This window comes from Salvelinus fontinalis, chromosome 26 (assembly GCF_029448725.1).
Source record: "Salvelinus fontinalis isolate EN_2023a chromosome 26, ASM2944872v1, whole genome shotgun sequence".
NCBI lineage: Eukaryota > Metazoa > Chordata > Actinopteri > Salmoniformes > Salmonidae > Salvelinus > Salvelinus fontinalis.
In genome coordinates, this window is record NC_074690.1 from 27,333,860 (window position 1) to 27,353,875 (window position 20,016).

At 41.3% G+C, this 20,016-nt stretch overlaps 1 protein-coding gene across 1 annotated transcript in view; it reads right to left on the reverse strand.

Moving 5' to 3' along the window:
- LOC129824034 (sodium- and chloride-dependent glycine transporter 1-like) overlaps positions 1-20,016 on the reverse strand; it is a 100,994-nt gene that overhangs the window by 42,418 nt on the left and 38,560 nt on the right. Inside the window, exon 3 of the mRNA XM_055883307.1 lies at positions 12,484-12,759. Coding sequence (XP_055739282.1) covers positions 12,484-12,513 — 30 coding nt within the window. The 5' untranslated portion in view covers positions 12,514-12,759. The remainder of the gene's footprint in view (positions 1-12,483; positions 12,760-20,016) is intronic.

Sequence of the window (20,016 nt, forward strand, 5' to 3'; positions counted from 1 at the left end):
CCACAGCTTTTGCCTCTACCTCCACAATGAATGGGTTGTTGTCATTCCAGCACCTTGGCTGCATACAGAGCGAGGGGAGCTGCTGGTTTAGCTGCCTGGAGTCAGGGCTCCTGCCAAACCTTCCTCAAGAGATTAAAGAAAAAGTGAGGAGCCGTGTGCTTCCACTGGACTCACTACCCTTGCTGTCTCTCCATTTCTTCCACTTGTTTTCAAGGCAGCTGCACCCAGACCACCAACACTCTCATTCATGAACACTTGACTCTCAAATCCTTGTCCCTTGACATTGCCAATTCCTTCCTGTATGTAGTGCAAAAGGCACAGGGGCACATACCTCTCTCACTGCCTACAACATGCTTGCAGGGTCCCCCCCACCCATTTTTAATTCATGCTCTTCCTCTTTATTCAGAGGTCCAAAGATACCATATTATTTGTGCTCTTGACAATGTATGGCCAACCGATACGTGACAAAGACAGCATTAAGTGAGAGAACTAGAATTGCATCACAATGTAAGGAAGGGTTCAACAAAATGCCAAAATGTGTTACAAAGGAGGCCTTTCAAAACTCTGCTTTTGGCCAAGTCCTCCAAAGAGTATCCTGTTAGTGGTGTCAAAAGTTGACAGACACCTGGCATGGATCCTAATGGATGTTTGATAGTGGGGGACAATGGTGGCAACCGCTTCAGTGGATAGACTCCATGAGTAGGGCTGGCACAATTATCGTATAACCGTGTACCCGACGGTTATGGATGAAGACATCATGAAAATAAAATAACTAACCCTGGCAATTTGACTGGTAAACTCATGGGTACACTTGCAATAGATAAATAGGTAAATCGAACTCAACCAAAACAAAGTAATTGCCATGGAAATACGTGGGGGAAAGGGCCATGGGGAAAATATATTGAGTCTCCTTTTTGCCCCCCAGGAAAATTAGCCTACATTTAGGCTATTGTTTATATGTATTTTACACTATGTTGAGGTAAAAATCGGAGTATAATGCTTTTATGGATGTCAACCCCAACACATGTTCATGTCATCGTTACCAATCAACTGGATTACATTTTAAAATGAATTAGACTATCACTACCGATTTCTGTATACTAGCTATGCCAACCAGCTTATACGAACAGGAGTTAACATTTAGCAGTCACAAATATATTCAAATCGGACGTAAGTGACCAGATTGTGTGCCTGTTATAATACATAAATCTTGATGGATTTGACAAATATCCACTTTGGTAAATCAGATTTGTTGAATGTGCGCCAATCTGGTAATAGAATATCTACGTTCTATTGAGTCCTTTACCACATCTATGGCTGCCTGGTATTGTGATGCAATAATTTCCATGGTAATGTAGAATGTTCATTCAAATGATGATAACTGATGTGGCTCATGCTTTGGATATGTTTTTATTTTTCAGTTGAGTTGAATCAACTCTGCACATATTTTAGCACATATTTTACTTCCTGCTTTGCTCCTATAGTTACACTTGCAATGCATGCCAGTCCACCCATTATGTCATCATTGAGTTGAATGGGGATACCAATCTATTCATTCTATTTCTATGGCAGGACATGCAGTCAGGAGTGTAGCTGAAGAGAAAATATGCCCCCCCCCCCTAATTTTTTTGCTATTTGAACAGTTATTACGGTGCCCGCTGTTATTTGGCTAGCCAAGACAGAAGGTACTGGTTTCTCTATCAGCGTTGGAACATGACGTTGCATTACATTACGAGGTTGCATAAAGGCAAATTGCCATACCCTCATTGGAGGAAATGATGATGTACACACATCAGTTTAAAAAGGGAAGTAAACAAAGTTGGCTCATATAATAAAGTAGTTGTGCTATATAGCTTTTTTAAAGAGAAAAACTAATATTCCAACAATTACGCTACTATTAGTCAAATGTAATTTACAACATTTAAAATTAGATTAGCAGATACATTGCTTTTGAATTGAACAACATAAAGGGGCAAGTTAGGCTAGTAATAAAGCATAAATAAGTCATAAGTATTTGAACCAACTGTGTAGTGCTACAGAAAACAACAAAATGTGCACCCAGTGGGGGCCCCAGGACAGAGTTTGGGAAACCCTGAGCTAGGCGACAGCACACTTTCTGCATGCTCTTTAGTAGTAAAGGTCTGCAGACAAGCGAGTGTGTGGTGTGTGCGGGGGATAGTGGAATAAATGACACACATGTAGAGCTCCTCTGGGCTTCCATATGAGGCCCAGGCAGCCACGAGCGTGGCAGTGGGGGAGTTTGACACTGTAGGTCATTAAAAACTCTACAGGGGACACAGCCAACTCCTATTAGTCAGACCCAGAATAGGTCAGAATTAATGAGGATTTTGCGATGCACTATTTTTCCTGACGCTTATCAATAGTTGAACGGAGAGAGCTGTGTAGAGGGGTGACTATGACCAGGAAAAGAGACAAGATTACTTACTATAAAAGCCAGTTGACATGTTGAGGAACCTGTTTTCCTAATTGTCCTTTTATGTCTGCTATTTAGCTCCAATTAGACACCACAGATGCCATGCTCTGTAATTGCCCGGATCTGTTCAAATCTTTTACTGCAGGAATGTAAATAGAAAATTTGAAACTAACATTCACACATAATGATTTCTCATTGTAATGGCATGGGCCAGTGTTTCCTCTAGAAAAATGTGTAGCAGTGGGTGGAAAAAATGAATTGAAATAAAACAATGCTGACACCATATTGGTAAAGTTATTTGTTGAAATTATTTTAACATATTGGACCATGCTTACAGTGCATTCGCAAAGTATTCAGACCCCTTCCCTTTTTCCACATTATGTTACATTACAACCTTACTCTAAAATTAATTTAATTGTTTTTTTCCTCATCAATCTACACACAATAGCCCATAATGACAAACCAAAAACAGGTTTTTAGACATTTTTGCAAATGTATTAAAGATAAATAACAGAAATATTATTTCTGGCCAAACTGAGCAATCAGGAGATAAGGGCCTTGGTCAGGGAGGTGACCAAGAACCCAATGGTCACTCTGGCAGAGCTCCAGAGTTCCTCTGTGTAGATGGGAGAACTTTCCAGAAGGACAACCATCTCTGCAGCACTCCACCAATCAGGCCTTTATGGTGGAGTGGAAGTAATTATTCAGACCCTCTACTCAGTGCTTTGTTGATGCACCTTTGGCAGCGATTACAGCCTAAAGTCTTCTTGTGTATGACGTTACAAGCTTGACACAACTCTATTTGAGGAGTTTCCCCCATTGTTCTCTGCGGATCCTCTCAAGCTCTGTCAGGTTGGATGGGGAGCGTAGCTGTAGTTATTTTCAGGTCTCTCCAGAGATGTTCGATCGGGTTCAAGTCCGGGCTCTGGCTAGGCCACTCACGGACATTCAATGACTTGTCCCGAAGCCACTCCTGCATTGTATTGGCTGTGTGCTTAGGGTCGTTGTCCTGTTGGAAGGTGAACCTTTGTCCCAGTCTGAGGTCCTAAGCGCCTGGAACAGGTTTTCATCTGTACTTCGTTCCATCTATCCCTCGATCCTGACTAAACTCTCAGTCCCTGCCGCTGAAAAACGTCTCCACAGCATGATGCTGCCACCACCATGCTTCACCGTAGGGATGGAGCCAGGTTTCCTCCAGACGTGACGCTTGGCAATCTGGCCAAAGAGTTCAAACTTGGTTTCATCAGACTGGAGAATCTTGTTTCTCATGGTCTGAGAGTCCTTTAGGTACCCTTTGGCAAATTCCAAGCGGGCTATCATGTGCCTTTTACTAAGAAGTTGCTTCCGTCTTGCAACTCTACCATAAAGGCCTGATTGGTGGAGAGCTGCAGAGATGACTGTCCTTCTGGAAGGTTCTCATATCTCCACAGAGGATCTCTGGAGCTCTGTCAGAGTGACCATCAGGTTCTTGGTTACTTCACTGACCAAGACCCTTCTCCCGCAATGGTTCAAGCTCTAGGAAGAGTCTTGGTGGTTCCAAACTTCTTCCATTTAAGAGTCCACTGCGTTCTTGGGGACCTTCAATGCTGCAGACATTTTCTGCAGCATCCCAGATCTGTGCCTCGACACAATTCCTTCAAACTCATGGCTTGGTTTTTGCTCTGACATATATTGTCAACTGTGGGACCTTATATTGACAGGTGTATGCCTTTCCAAATCATGTCCAATCAATTGAATTTACCACAGGTGGACTCCAATCAAGTTGTAGAGACATCTCAAGGATGATCAATGGAAACAATTTCGAGTCTCATAGCAAAGAGTCTGAATACTTACGTAAATAAGATATTTCTGTTTTCGCTTTGTCATTACGGAGTATTGTGTGTAGATTGATGAGGAAAATGTTTTATTTAATCCATTTTAGAATAAGGCTGTAACGTAACAAAATGTGAAAAAAGTCAAGGGGTCTGAATACTTTCCGAATGCACTTTACAACCTATGCATGGTCCATATTATCAGGTATGCTATCAGCAATAAGCATTATCACCTGTAGCCCAACTGATGCAGCATAGTGGCTAGAAATAAATAAAGTCTCAAACAAGGGGTAGCCTATCTGCACTTACCCTAGTGGGCTAGGGTGATCTTTTAATTAGTTAGCATCCTATTGATGAATTGTATGTCCCAAAAACTTGCTTAAACACAGTTAATATAATGTAGGCCGACCTGTAAGGGTAGTTTGGGGTAAACTGCCATCCAGGGTAACACTGCCTGTACTTCTCACAGAAACCACTTCCTGTCACAATTCCCCTGGGATACTCTTCTTTTTAACAAAGTCCATCAAAACTGCTGTTTTCCCGGCGATTGCAAGACTTATTGTGCATTGACTGACTACGGTACTCATAACTTGAACGTGCCTCGAGAGGAATATTTATTTAGTATAGAACACACAACAACAAGCCGACTAGATCAATAGATAAACTAGTCAACTATAGGGTGTTGGATTTTTGTATTCATTACTAATTTTGTTTGCAGAGGAAAAGTAAATGTGGACTGTTCCAGCATAGTTCAACCTTCTGACTCCACAGAGGATTGGGGTTAACAGGTAAAACTAAACCTTTCATGGCACCTCCCTACTGGGCGTCAGTCATACCTGGGTCATACGCTGCCCATCACACACAACCCTGCTGCTAAGAATACATAGGCTACATAGGTCCCCCAAACGAGACAGGGAGACCGGGACCTCCCTGAGAACTCACCATCATCATCATCACTACACTCCTCATACTAATGATACTGAATATGGTAGTGGCGAGGGGGCAGGGTGAGGGGGGCCATTGGGACGGGACAACTTCCGACTAAGGCATGCAAGAATTAAGGAAGGATCGTCTGGCTGTGCACAGCCCATCAATGAGGCAGCCCGGCAGCCTGAGAAAAGCCCAGTTGCTATAGAGAGCAGGAGTAGGCCACAGTCCTAATAGAGGCAGAGCGTGCGGGAGAGAGAGAGAGTGACAGAGGGGGGGGCGGGCAGTGTGTGGATTAACACTGGGTGTTCCATTTAAATTCTTAACTTGCAGTCTTTATTTCCTACTACGCTCCTATCAGAGAGTAGATCTCACCACATGCCAATTTCATTTGTTGAGAACATCTGAGTTCTAGTCTAGCCCATCACATCTGCAAGCATTTTTTAACTACTTCTTGGAAGGGTATGGCTAGCGTTATATCAGGTATAAGATAGAAAATCCCTCTATTATTACACAACAACATCTCAATCTTATTCAAACAAAACAAATCACTGAAGTGACACAGAATGGTTCCAGGACGGTTTGAAATGAGCCGCCTTTTGGGACTCATTCCTATTCAAAGCGCGCTGCCTCTATTGACAAGCCAAACAAGGGACTTCAGTGTGGGCTAAATTACTACTGCTGACCAAACATGTCACTTTCGCAACTTACTGCCCTATTGATGTGCGGTTTCCGGATCGTATTCTCACTCAGTTGGTTTGCAGACTAGAGATACTGACGCAGACACGCACACACAAATATTGCAAAAGCAAGCGCAAACCAACATGACTGTTACCCCACCGCTTGACACACAAAGCTTGTTGCTGATTGATTTGAAATAATAGGAAAGCACACACATAGAAAATCCATTTGTGAGCAATCTCATTCAGTTTTGAGTGAAACATACACAACTGGGGTGCGTCGTAGTGGCCATGGCCAATGGTGCGGTCTCCAATCCTACATTTTAAAGGCCCTCCTCTTGGCGCAGAGACATCATTTCCTGCAATTCTACATATTTTGGCATGGGGCGGAGAGAAAATGTTACAGTTTTAAAGATAGTTTGATGCAATTGTACACATGTTGTCATGGGGATGAGAAGAAATTGCAATTTTAAAGCTAATTTCCTGCAACTCTACACATTTTGCCATGGCTTATGACTCAAACATGATAAGAAAATCAATAGGGGCCCCATGCCATGACATTTGGGTAGTGATTTAGATAGTAATTGTTAGTTCTCAAAGATTATCTTATTTAAAAATATATAGAACCATTATCTTTTCTACATATTTTATATCTGGCTTTAGTCGTTTAAGTTTACACTGAAAACGTTTTACCATCCCAAAAAGTATTTCCCCTCCCCATAATCATATTTTTTGGCAATGAATATAGGGAAACACTGAGCTGCCCTTGCTCAAAATGTAGGAATCATTCTTACCATTCTCCTCATTTTAAATGTTTTAGCAATAGTGATTTGTTTTTTGCCCAGAGGTAACAATAGTCTAACTATTGGGATCAAAATAACTATTGAGTGTTATCTGATCTCACTGTACAGAATCTGATACACTACACATTTTAATACAGGTGTAGACAGGGTCACAGGGAAGCTTTTAGTAATCATTCCCAATATTATCATAGAGGCCTCTCAGTAGATTGGTATGATGGATCTCTCGGTCTAGTCTTCTTCAGTGATACATCTAGTACCCAGCGCAGTGCTCAGAGATATTCAGCTCTCCCGTGGACATGGTAATGATGTTTGGTCCTATTAAATCCACCTGCATTTAGATTTCTGTCCATTATTGCAATTTACTTAATAGCTCATCACCTCTGATTAGTTTCACCTAAGTGATGGGGTGCGTGAAGGCTTGGTACAAGGAAAATTAGGATAACCCTACATTTTCTCAACAGTTCAGACTGAAAAACAGAAAAGTGACTGAAAATAGCTCTGGGGAATCTCTCTCGCCGGACAGACTAGGTAACGTGGAGGACAGAAAGCAGAGAGGTCAGAAACTTCCCTTTTTTTTGGCGCATCTGACAGTCTTTGTCAGGACAACAAAAGGACAAATTCATTAAGCTATGGTCGGAAAACAACGTCCTAAGCATTTCTTCCAGTTAGAAGAGCGAGTTCTGCTTAGCCTGGCAGCTTTCAGGGACACAGGAGAGCAATCTCTAACGCTTGGGTTAACATGAAGTTTTCATGATAATATCTCCCCTCCGTAATTTAGCTGGAAGGGCCCCAGCTGTTAATTCTTTATAAATAGCGTGTAGCTCAGATTGCCTCCAGGGAGAATGGGGCTCAGTGGAGTAGCTGGGGAACAAATCGGGCCAGATAAAGCACACAACATACACATTTTGACAAACATATGGGACCATTGCTGGGGATGAAAGTGAGGTACATGTGACTTTAGTTCACCTCACGTGGATTAACCAATGAGCAAATTAGAAGAGCAGCAGCAGAAATTGTTGTCGACCTGACTTTTTTGAGAAGTGATCAAAATTAAGAGGGCTTTATAGGGAAAAAACTAACTCCAAATATAATTTTTGTCCGAAATAGCTACCACAAGGTTAGTACAGGTGCTTTTTCAAGAGTTAGGCTACATTAAAAAATATATATATATTCACACGGGCTCAAAAGTAGAATTGACATTTGTTTGCATACATGCTAGGGTGAATGAAGGCCCTTTATCTAGCTAGGTAAACAGAACTGGTCCAGGGTGGTTGTAGGATTTTATCTAGTATTTGAAATGATGCCAGATTTCTAGTAACGGACATGTGTAAGGGAGATAATGTGGGTTAGTGAACATGTGAAAAATTTAAAAGGAGACAAAAAAGCTTAATTCTAATCATTTCAAAATGAAATGTTTTGCTATGTGCTAAAAAGGAAGACTTGTCTTTGTCAAGTCATGATAACAACTCAACAGAATAATTAGTTGTATTAGTAAATTACTTCAAAACAATACCTTTTTGGAGAAATAATTAATATATTAGGCTACATGTGTATGCACATATTGCCGCTGCAAAACTAGTGCAATGGAATTTGAGCAAGAAAGAGAAAACATTTGGAGATGCTTTCGGGGGGCCTTGGACATGGACGGAATCAAAGTGATACATAATATGAAGGCGGTGTTCCTGTGAGGGAGCCCTGAGAACAGCAGACCCGCCTTCGTCCCATGCCTATATCTCCCATTCACGAGACAAGGGGCAGAGCAGGTGGAGTTCAAGCGCAACAAATTACCTAAATATGGGGTGAAAAGCCTTTTGAAGGACCTCAATTGGACCGTTGAAAATAATAATAATAAAAGAGATGAGAAGATTTAAGAGGCCTCGAGGGAACACAATGCTCAACTGCTGTCCATAATTTCACACAGTAGCCAGCGAAAGTGGGTCTCTCCCTTTTTCTTTTAACTTTGTTTATCCTTTATTTGGAGGGGGCTGCCATTAAACAGAAGAGAGAGGAAGAAAAGTAGGAAAAAACTACATTTTCAGCCTGAGTGGTTTCTTCAAATGAAATCTAAAGGCCGAAACTCAATGGGCCCTTTGGTTGGGGAAACTTTTTAAAGGAAGCGCAGCAGTGGACGTGTTTGGCATTTGGTGGCCCTTGTCCCCCCATTGTACCTTCGCCACAGTGGCTGCATTTTCCCTGGCTCTGCTTCTTGGTGCACTGCACTGTACAGTCAGAGGCTCAAACAAACAGAAATCATGTTTTGACTTCCCCTTTGCTCCGTCACATCTGTTCCCATGCCCCTGAAGGCAGCACAGTTGCACAGTTACAAAGATGTGAACACTCAAGCTAATTCAAGTGAATGACTGACGGCTCAATATGGTCCTCCTTACATAAGAAGGGAAGGAAAAGCTTTAAGCAGACTGAAGACTTGACGGACAGACGAACTTATGCTTGCCACCCGTTGTCTTTACACAAACTTCACATGGCAAGGCAATTATGTACAACATACAAGTCGTTTAGATCCTCAACACCTCAATACTACACTAAATGTCTTGCCAGTTTTCCAAGGTGAGAATGTTAACAAGTAAGAAACATAAAAGACAAACTACATCAATATTCGCAATATACTTATTTTTTCCCCTTTTTCATTGCTAAGGAACAGACATTTTTGTATCTCTTAGTCTGCAGCTAACCTACTGTAAATCATTTCATGGCAGAATGGTTCTTAACATGGCAGAAATGGCTCCTGTCCTGCGGGACCCTTCAAAGAAGCCCACATTAGCAGGCAGCCCATGGGAAATGCAACTCACTGCAGCACTACCCTAGTACCCAGGGGAGGGGGGTGCAAGAAGTCACCACCGTTAACAGTCGCTCTGCTACTGATCTTTAGTCTTTCGTATCTGACAGGCAAGCAGAAATACCCCCGTCATTACCGGGCACATATGTTTTCAATGTCTGTTTCACATGCATTCTTTCTCTTCGCTTTCTTAGAGAAGTGTTTCCTAACTCCAGTCCTCCAGGACCCCCAACAGCACACATTTCTGTTGTAGCCCCCGATAAACTCACGTGATTCAACTAATTGAAGGCTTGATGATTAGTTGACAAGTTGAATCAGGTGTGCTCGTCTGGTGCTACAACAAAAATGTATACTGTTGGGGGTACTGGAGGACTGGAGAGGGCAAACACTGTCTTAGACGCTTACAGAAGAGGCACAACGACACGTGATGCGTGTCCCTTCCCCAACATATCCTCTCTCAATGCATAAGACAGCTAGCTGTCTCGTAAAACGGTGCACCAAAACCTCATCCGGCTGCCAATTCAGGGAAAGTGAGTCCATACGCTATAAAAGATGCAGGAGAGCAATTCAGAAGATAATGCCTCTCTTAGAAAGGTTGGAAAGAGTCAGACTTGGGTTTCTAATGCACAATCCCAAGCAGAATATGCAGCATGTCCATGGCAAGTAAGCTCTCAAATAGATAGAAAACTAGAAAGAAAGAGCAATTTTAGCAGTAAGTGAAAATAAGTATACAAGTACTAAAACGTCATTTACTGTAGGTTATGTATAAGAACAAAACATTATAAATCAGTAATACATCATGTCAAAATCTAAAGATGGAGGCAATTAATATAATACACTGTATGTAGGGGAGCCGTGGCAGTTATTGATGGCGGGAGAAGAGCTCGGTCCTGTGAAATGATTAGCATCACTGTCTCTCAGTGGAAGACAACAGACTCAGCAATGGGGACCGGAGCAGGGGGGAACCAATCACAAGAGGGGAGGGATTTTTGGAGGGATTTTCTTTGTTGAGGGATTTTGTCTCTTTCTACTTTTGACTTCACGTTTAAACCTCAAGGTTTGACCTTACTCGTATGTTTTTTTCCTGTCCAGATAAGAGAGGTTTTACTATCTCTCTCTGTCCATTTCTCTGTTTTACTAACAGCAGTGTGAAATTTGAAAATGTTCTTGTGAAGAACATGTGATGTTGTTATTGACGTCTTGGCCGAAAAATATTTACAGTGTGGTTTGATGACTAGGACTAGTAGGACTCACTTATGAAATACAATACAAATAATTTGTGACTACTTGCGATCTTTATTTGCTTATTCTATAAGCTAACTCTATATCAAATTGTCTTTCAACTGCATAACCTTGGAACAACCTGCAAGAGCCTGTAAATTTTTTCAAAATATGTATTTTGTGTATGATTTATCAAGTTACGCTAGTTTCCTGGAAAATTACATCATAACCTCTACAATTAAATGAATTAATCATTTCATTTAACCTAGCAAGATGTGTAATGTATTACAGTTAAGGCAGTTTTAAAGTGGTGAGTAAGCTGTATTTGAGTTCAGTGGAGAGTTTCTCTGTGGCCCTCAGCCAGGGACACACTGTCCAGACAATTACAGAAGTGGCTGCTGCGAAAGCCACCTCGGCCAAGTCAAACAATCAGCCTGCAGTATACCTGCTTGACAGACACATGGGTCCGGTTGGGTAAAGCCACCCAAGGGGTCCGGTTGGGTAAAGCCACCCAAGGGGTCCGGTTGGGTAAAGCCACCCAAGGGGTCCGGTTGGGTAAAGCCACCCAAGGGGTCCGGTTGGGTAAAGCCACCCAAGGTCCAGTAACTTCAGTACTAATACTGTGGCCAGGGGTGGCTGCTAGCCACTATCCCCAGTGTTCCCCAGTGTTCTCAGTAGTCAAAATCGAAAGGGATAAAGGCATGGAATGAAATATTAGGGATAGTCAAAAACAAATTTCATACAAGTTATACAAACATTAAACACATACAAAATACATAAAACAATAGACAGGACACTTAGGAATGTTTGGCTGAATTCAAGCAAGAATCTTGGAAAATCTCATTGATCAAGTACAGGTAACACCTTGTCGACTTGATAAATAGGCCTATTCTATGGCTTCAAATGATAGGCTAAACCAAAAGGATAATTCTTCACACACAAAAAAACATTTAATTCAAATGAAAGTGCTATTTAATTACTTTAACCCAAGTACATACTATATATTATCTAAAGGACATTTCAAGTCACTAACCAGATATTTGGTTGATATGCAATAACATTTTATTTTTGGTATGAAACATGATTTATTTTTCCTTTACCAAAATAATTCTATATTTTAACTGGATGTAATTTAGTCTTTAAAGTAAACATTGGATTATCTCCCACAAACATTATAAATGTGGCACTATAACCCAAAATCATTACATTAGAAAAACTATATTTCAGAGAAAATTAAGTACCCCCCCAGAAATTGTAGTGTTTACTGACATTTCAGTGTGGACTACAAATTTTAAGTGGCAATAGGGCTACAGAGAGAAATTAACAGAAAACTTGGGAAATAACACAAACTTTACTTCACTACTGGCCTTGACAGTATTGTGAACAAAGCAACAAAAACAGTCGACATGTTTTTATTTCATTAGCCTACATTTTGTTAGGTAGACTATAGGTCTTTCCAGTTGTCATCTGATCCTTGGTCTATAGGGCTAGACCAGTGACCAAGTCACAAAGGGATACATGATCAGCAGCATAAGGTCAACTAATGTTCAATTGCTGGGCAACAGCTGCACACTGCTATTCCTCATCATTGACAAAACAATACTGTAGCTCAAGTGTGATTTGCCACCCTTAAAGAAGAGAAGCCTCCACAAGTTATTTTACCAGTCCTAAACAAGACTCCTCTAGTCTTCCCACCAGACACTTGTGTGGCGTCCTACTCACCTCAGTCTATGACGGGGTGTGTGAGGAGATGACTATGGGAGGGAGGGGGAAAGACTAAATAGAAATACAATAAACAAAAACTTCAACTCACCAGAATCCCCGAAAACTGCTTTTCCTCCATGCTTCAGTCAGGAGCGCTTTCAAGCAGAGGGACCTCTTTCTCTTCCGTGAGGATGTAGTCTAAGTCCGTGCTGCTGCGCGTCTCTTTTTGGGGACTCGTCTTCTTCTGGACACTGGTATGTTGCAGTAACAGCGGCTCGCGTGCGACGTCGCCCCGTTGCTCTCTCGATTCCCTTGTTTCCGACCGAAGCTGAAGTGGCGTCTCTCCTTTGTATTAATTCTCCACTAATCCAGGAACTTTTCTATGCTGTGAAAGGGACATGTGACAAGGAGGGGGGTGGAGGCAACACTTTTAGTTCCTTTCCCAATTTCAAACATAAATTTCATCACTGGGTAAAAGACTCCCTCCCTTTCTAATGGTTGAAGACACTTGTCTTTAGCTGACCAAATGCACCAGTGGTGAGGATGCTGATATATGCCACAGATTGGAGAGAAAACTAGATTGAAATTTTTCTGAAAACTAATCGCTGAAACAATGTGCTAGTGTACAAACAGATTAGTCGACTGTTAGAGAAAAAGCTCAGACTTGTCATTGACTGCACATTGCACAACAAGTGCAGAGAGCAGTAATCGAAATGAACCCAAGAACATGGGAAACTAACAGTGTTTAATGACTTCCCAGTATAAATTGAATTGAAATTTGATGTCTGCATTCTTCTCTTTCATTCAATTATGTGACAATGGTAAAATTGTTCAAGTCAGAAACACTTTTTTACATTTGGAGCACATGGAAATCAATTACTCTCTGTATTAGGGGAAGATGCTGTTTATCCTATAAGCTAATTAATTCCATGGGGAAATTCATTAACATTCCCTAAAGCTAAAATTCACCATTTTTAATTTAATTACACAACAATAATTAATATCATACATACAGTGCCTTCAGAAAGTATTCATACACTTTGATTTATTGCACATTTTGTTGTGTTACAACCTGAATTCAAAATGGATTAAATATATTTTCTCTACACACAATACCCCATAATGACATGGTGAAAACATATTAGATCATTTAATTGATAAGTCAATACTTTGTAGAAGCACCTTTGGTGGTGATTACACCTGAGTCTTTTGGGGTAAGTCTCTAAGAGCTTTGCGCACCTGGATTGTACAATATTATTCTTCATAAAATCCTATATAAAATTAAAATAACATTTTTTTTTTTATATAATCTTTTTTAAATTCTTCAAGCTCTGTTAAGTTCATTGTTTATCATTGCTACACAGCCATTTTCAAGTCTGCCAATAGATTTTCAAGTCGATTTAAGTCAAAATTGTAACTAGGCCACTCATGAACATTCAATATTGTCTTGATAAGCAACTCCAGTGTAGATTTGGCCTTTTATTTTAGGTTATTGTCCTGCTCAAAGGTGAATTTGTGTCTGTTGGAAAGCAGGATTTTGCCTGTGCTTATAGCTATAATCCATTGATTTTTATCCTAAACAACTCGCTAGTCCTTGCCAATGACAAGCATACCCATAACATGATGCAGCAACCACCATGCTTGAAAATATGAAAAGTGGTACTCAGTGATGTGTTGGATTTGCCCCAAACATAACGCGTTGTATACTTAAGTGCCTTGTTGCAAACAGGATGCATGTTTTGTAATATGTTTTATTCTGTACAGGCTTCCTTCTTTTCATTCTGTCAATTAGGTTAGTATTGTGGAAGAACTACAATGTTGTTGATCCATCCTCAGTTCTCGTATCACAACCATTAAACTATGTAATTGTTTTAAAATCCCCACTGGCCTCAAGGTGAAATCCATGAGCAGTTCCCTCCTCTCTGGCAACTGAGTCAGGAAGGATGCCTGTATCTTTTTATTGACTGGGTGTATTGATACACCATCCACGGCCTAATTTATAATTTATTATGCGATTTGTGAAGCACATTTTTCTCCTGAACTTATTTAGGCTTGCCGTAACAAAGTGGTTGAATACTTATTGACTCAAAACATTTTCGCATTCAATTTTGTATTAATTTAAAAAAATTTAGACAAACAAAATTCCACTATGAGATTATGCGGTACTGTGTAGATCAGTGACAAAATAAAATGTTAATACATTTTAAATTCAGGCTGTAACAAAACTAAATATGGATAAAAAAAATGGGGTATGAACATTAGGGCTGTTGCAGTGTTGCCAACGTGTTACCGCCGCACCGGCAGTCATGAGTCATGACCGCAGTAAAATTTAACTTGAACGTTGAGTCACAGTAATCTTCTCTTAATACACTGGACATGCGTTGGTAGTACTTGCTAACTTGCTAACAACCATCAGGTGCTAATGGCCTGGTACTCAGGGCTCTATTGTCCCTCTAACCACTCTGACATTAATACTACTGTTATGTTATCATCAAAACAGTAGGCCTATCATACTTTTAAAAACTCACCTCACTGTGATTGGTCAATTTGAAGAAAGAAGTTCTAAAACAGGTTGAAACTGAGTGGAAAACATGTTCATTGTGGTTGTTGTTTCAAAGCCTAACACAATGAAATGGACAACGCTTTCTAAGATGATGATGAAGAAGTCAAAACACCCATATGCATATTAGAGTTTAAGCATAGGGCTGTTGCGGTGACCGTATTACCGCCACCCCGGCGGTCACGAGTCATGAAGGCAGTCAAATTCCACATGCCCGTTTAGTCATTAGACTTCTCTAAGCTCTGATGCTGCTCTATTTAAATTACCAAACTTGCTAACTGCATGGTAATCAACACTCTATTGTCCCTCTAATCACTCTGACATCAATGCAAATGTGTTTCGAAAATCTAATCAAACACTTCCTGAGAGCCCATGAGCTCATGTTGCACAACATTTCTATAGGCCATGCAATCGTGGGAGAAAACCGCTAATAAAAAGAGGAGGATCCCATCAGCTTTCTACAGGCTAGGCCTACGATATGTATTACTCAACATTCCTAATATTATGCACATTGCTTATATTTACAACAGGAGTATCGCCTACCTGGCTGGCATGAAAATGAACCACGGGGAAAAGCATCCTCCACTTGCTATTTAAGTGCATAGATGACATGTATTTTTTCCACTGCCCCTGTTTCGATACAGGTGCATGATAATGGTCCATTCTAAATCAAAACAAATGTCACACATATATTATTTAGTATATGTAAAGACAAGACTAAATCAAGAATAGTCTGATGGGTGACAATATCAGCCTATCACTTGTGAATGATAAATTATCACTTGTGAATGATGCTCAGCATAAGAAACAAAGCCTTTTTTTAGCAACATTTTCAAATCAGTCGCACACCCCATGTCAAATCAAATTTTATTTGTCACATGCTACAAATACAACAGGTGTAGTGTCACGTGTGTCCCTCTCCGGCCTCTAGGTCACCAGGCTGCTCGTTATGGCGCACACCTGGACTCCATCGCCTCCTTGATTACCTGCCCTTTATATGTCACTCCCTTTGGTTTCTTCCCCAGTCGTCGTTGTTTCTGTTTCTGTGTCATGTTGGTGCGCTATTTGTTTATTTATTAAACGTATTCACTCCCTGAACTTGCTTCCCGACTATCAGCGTACATCGTTACAGAATGACGACTCAACAAAGGGAAGCATCAGAGACTGTTTTTTTTGTTTTGCTTTGGTGTTGGAGGTGATGTCGGGTCCGGGTGTCTGAACCAGAGCTTTCTGGGAGGCCTCAGGCGGTTTGTCGGGTTCCCCTGCCTCAGCGGGCCCGACGGGTTTCAATACCTCAGCGGGATCGACAGGTTCCCCTGCCTCAGAGGGCCCGACGGGTTTCAATACCTCAGTGGGTTCGACAAGCTCCCATGCCTCAGCGGGTTCGACAGGCTCCCATGCCTCAGTGGGTTCGACAGGCTCCCATGCCTCAGTGGGTTCGACAGGCTCCCATGCCTCAGCGGTTTCGACAGGCTCCCATGCCTCAGTGGGTTCGACAGGCTCCCATGCCTCAGCGGGTGAACAGGTTCCCATGCCTCGACCGAGGCAACCGGGGAGGTCTCAGCCGGCTCATCAGGCTCTCACGCTTCAGCCGGGTTCGTCAGGTTTCTGCGCCTCAGCGGAGGCGACTGGTCAGCTCCGGATCCCCGGGATCGTCCCTTTGGTTGGCGTCCTGCGGCTGGAGCCGAACACGTCGGGGAGGGGGTGCTGTCACGTATGCTCTCTCTCCGGCGCTCTAGGTTGTCATGCTCCCGCGCCTCAGCCGGATCGACAGGTTCCCGCACCCTAGCAGAGGAGACCGGTCCGCTCCTGATCCCCGGGGTCGTCATCTTGGTCGGCATCCGCGCATCTGGGAGGGGATACTGTCACTGTGTGCTCCCTCTCCGGCCTCTAGGTCACCAGGCTGCTCGTTACGGCGCTCACCTGTCACCAGCGTTACGCGCATAATGACACTCACATGGACTCCATCACCTCCTTGATTATCTGACCTTAATATGTCACTCCCTTTGGTTTCTTCCCCAGTTATCGTTGTTTCTGTTTGTCATGTTGGTGCGCTGTTCACTGACTCTCAGTGTACATCGTTACATGTAGACCTTACAGTGAAATGTTTACTTACAAGCCCTTAACCAACAATGCAGTTAAGAAAATACAAAAAAAATGTAAATATACAAAAAATTATAAAAAATATATATAAAAAGTAGGAGATAAGAATAACTAATAATTAAAAAGCACAAGTAAATAACAATAGCGGGGCTATATACAGGGGGTTCCGGTACAGAGTCAGTGTGCGGGGGCACCGGTTTCAAGGTAATTGAGGTTATATGTACATGTAGGTAGTTATTATAGTGACTATGCATAGATAATAACAGAGAGCAGCAGCATTTGATTAGCCGTTCAGGAGTCTTATGGCTTGGGGATAGAAGCGTCTTGGACCTTTTGAGGATCTGAGGACCGATGCCAAATCTTTTCAGTCTACTGAGGGGGAATAGGTTTTGTTATGCCCTCTTCACGACTGTCTTGGTGTGCTTGGACCATGTTCGTTTGTTGGTGATGTGGAAGCCAAGGAACTTGAAGCTCTCAACCTGCTCCACTACAGCCCAGTCGATGAGAATGGGGGCGTGCTCGGTCCTCCTTTTCCTGTAGTCCATGTAGCCTATCCCATAGGCCTATATGTTTGATAAGGTTTGTGTCACAACTAAAGTCGCCAAATAACTTCTTAAAATTAAGCACATTAATTACAATGGGTGTAGAGCCTAACTGTCATACATAAGCAGCGCCTGAGTTTCAAGTTTGGGGAAGATAATTTTGAGCCAAAAAATGCACCTTTATAATAAAAGCATTACATGCATAATTGCATTTGCGGTCACTTTTGATATTGGTGTTTTCCGCTAATGGAACATTTGCGCTTATAGCCTACTACCATGTGTGCATTGCTGCGCTTATAATGTGAAGAAATAACCTAATAGTTTATCAACATTTTAAGCTAAACGTTCTGATCTGTTGCGTGTGGTTGTATTAATTGATCTATCGTATTAAGTGATCTATCGTATCCCGCAACAGTCCCAGACTATGTTTGGAATATTTATTTCTCGCACAGAATAGGATGACTTTTGTACTATGGGTGATAGCATATTGACATAGGCTAGTGCTTTTGTTGTTTGTTAGGCCTACTCATCTTGTTGGCTGACGAAAAGTACATTTCAACAGTTCTTCCAATATCTTCAATATGCACCTCGGGAATTAGATACGGACACGTGCAGTTGCGTCCCGGATGTGGCTGACTTGTAGCCTGTGAGAACGATGGAAATGGTTTGGCCTTGAAGTATGATGGTACTTCCATGGTACTGCCATTGTACTGCCATTATACCATTATACAATGGTATAGATGTGGATCATGAAAATAACATGGTAATGAACAATTAAGATACATGGTACAAAAGAGGTTGGTTGGCGTTATATTGATGAATTTATATACCAGTATGGGCAAGTTTCAGGGGCGGGCTACAAGTCAGAGGCAGGCTACTATTCTTGGTCCTAGTTTGACTGCAATGTCAGAGAAAAAGTTAAGTAGTTGCTGTGAAAAAGAGGCAATACTTTCTGTATTAATAGTACCGTATTTTGCTCATGTTTGGGTTCCCTGTGTTGCCAACATGAAATGTGGGAGAATGTTGGGAGAAAGTGAGATACAGTGCATTCGGAAACTATTCAGACCCCTTGACTTTTTCCACATTTTGTTACGTTACAACCTTATTCTAAAATGTATTAAATTGTTATTTTTTTCTCGTCAATCTACACACAATACCCCATAATACCCCATAATGACAAAGCAAAAACATTTTTGCAAATGAAATTAAACATAAAAACGGAAATATCACACTTACATACAGTACCAGTATGGACACACGGACTCATTCAAGGGTTTTTCTTTATTTTGAATATATTATACATTGTAGAATAATAGCGAAGACTTCAGAACTATAAAATAACAAATATGAATTACGTAGTAACCAAATCAAACTATATTTTATATTTGAGATTCTTCAAAATAGTCAACCTTTGCCTTGATGACAGCTTTGCACACTCTTGGCCTTCTCTCAACCAGCTTCATGAGGTAGTCACCTGGAATGCATTTCAGTTAACAGGTGTGCCTTGTTAAAAGTTAATTTGTGGAATTTCTTTCCCTCTTAATGCGTTTGAGCCAATCAGTTGTGTTGTGACAAGGTAGGGGTAGTATACACTCATCAGTAAAAGGCACATGACAGCCCGCTTGGAGTTTGCCAAAAGGCACCTAAAGGAGTCTCAGACCATCAGAAACAAGATTATCTGGTCTGATGAAACCAAGATCAAACTTTCGTCTGAATGCCAAGTGTCACATCTGGAGGAAACCAGGCACTGCTCATCACCTGGCCAATACCATCCGTACGGTGAAGCATGGTGGTGGCAGCATCATGCTGTGGGGATATTTTTCAGAGGCAGGGACTGGGAGACTAGTCGGGATCAAGGAAAAGATGAACAGAGAAAAGTACAAAGAGATCCTTGATGAAAACCTGCCCCAGAGCGCTCAGGACCTCAGGCTCGGGCGAAGATGCACCACCGCAAAAATGTCTAAAAAACTGTTTTTGCTTTGTCATTATGGGGTATTGTGTGTAGACTGATGAGAATTTTATTTTTAACCCATTTTAGAATGGAAATATGAAAATATGAAAATATGATCACTATGAAAATATGATCACTTGAGCAAACAGCGTGTGCAGCCTGAGGCAAGGAACAGAGCACAAGCTTTTTACAAATAATTTTTCAAATCAATAGCCTATCGTCGCATCATGCAGTCGATATATGATTTCACTTCTAAGTCATTCTAAGGTTTGTATCATTCACAACTAAAATTGACACCTAACTCTAAAGCTAGCGTATAGGACGTTTCAAATTATCACTTTTACGCTCAACTTTCATGCACGTCATATGCGCACTCGCTCCAGAATGGGAAAAATATCCTTTCTATTTTATTCAGTTAAGTTCAATTCTATTCTTCTTACTATAAAATCATATAATATAAAAATAAAGGCATGGGACTTCACGCAT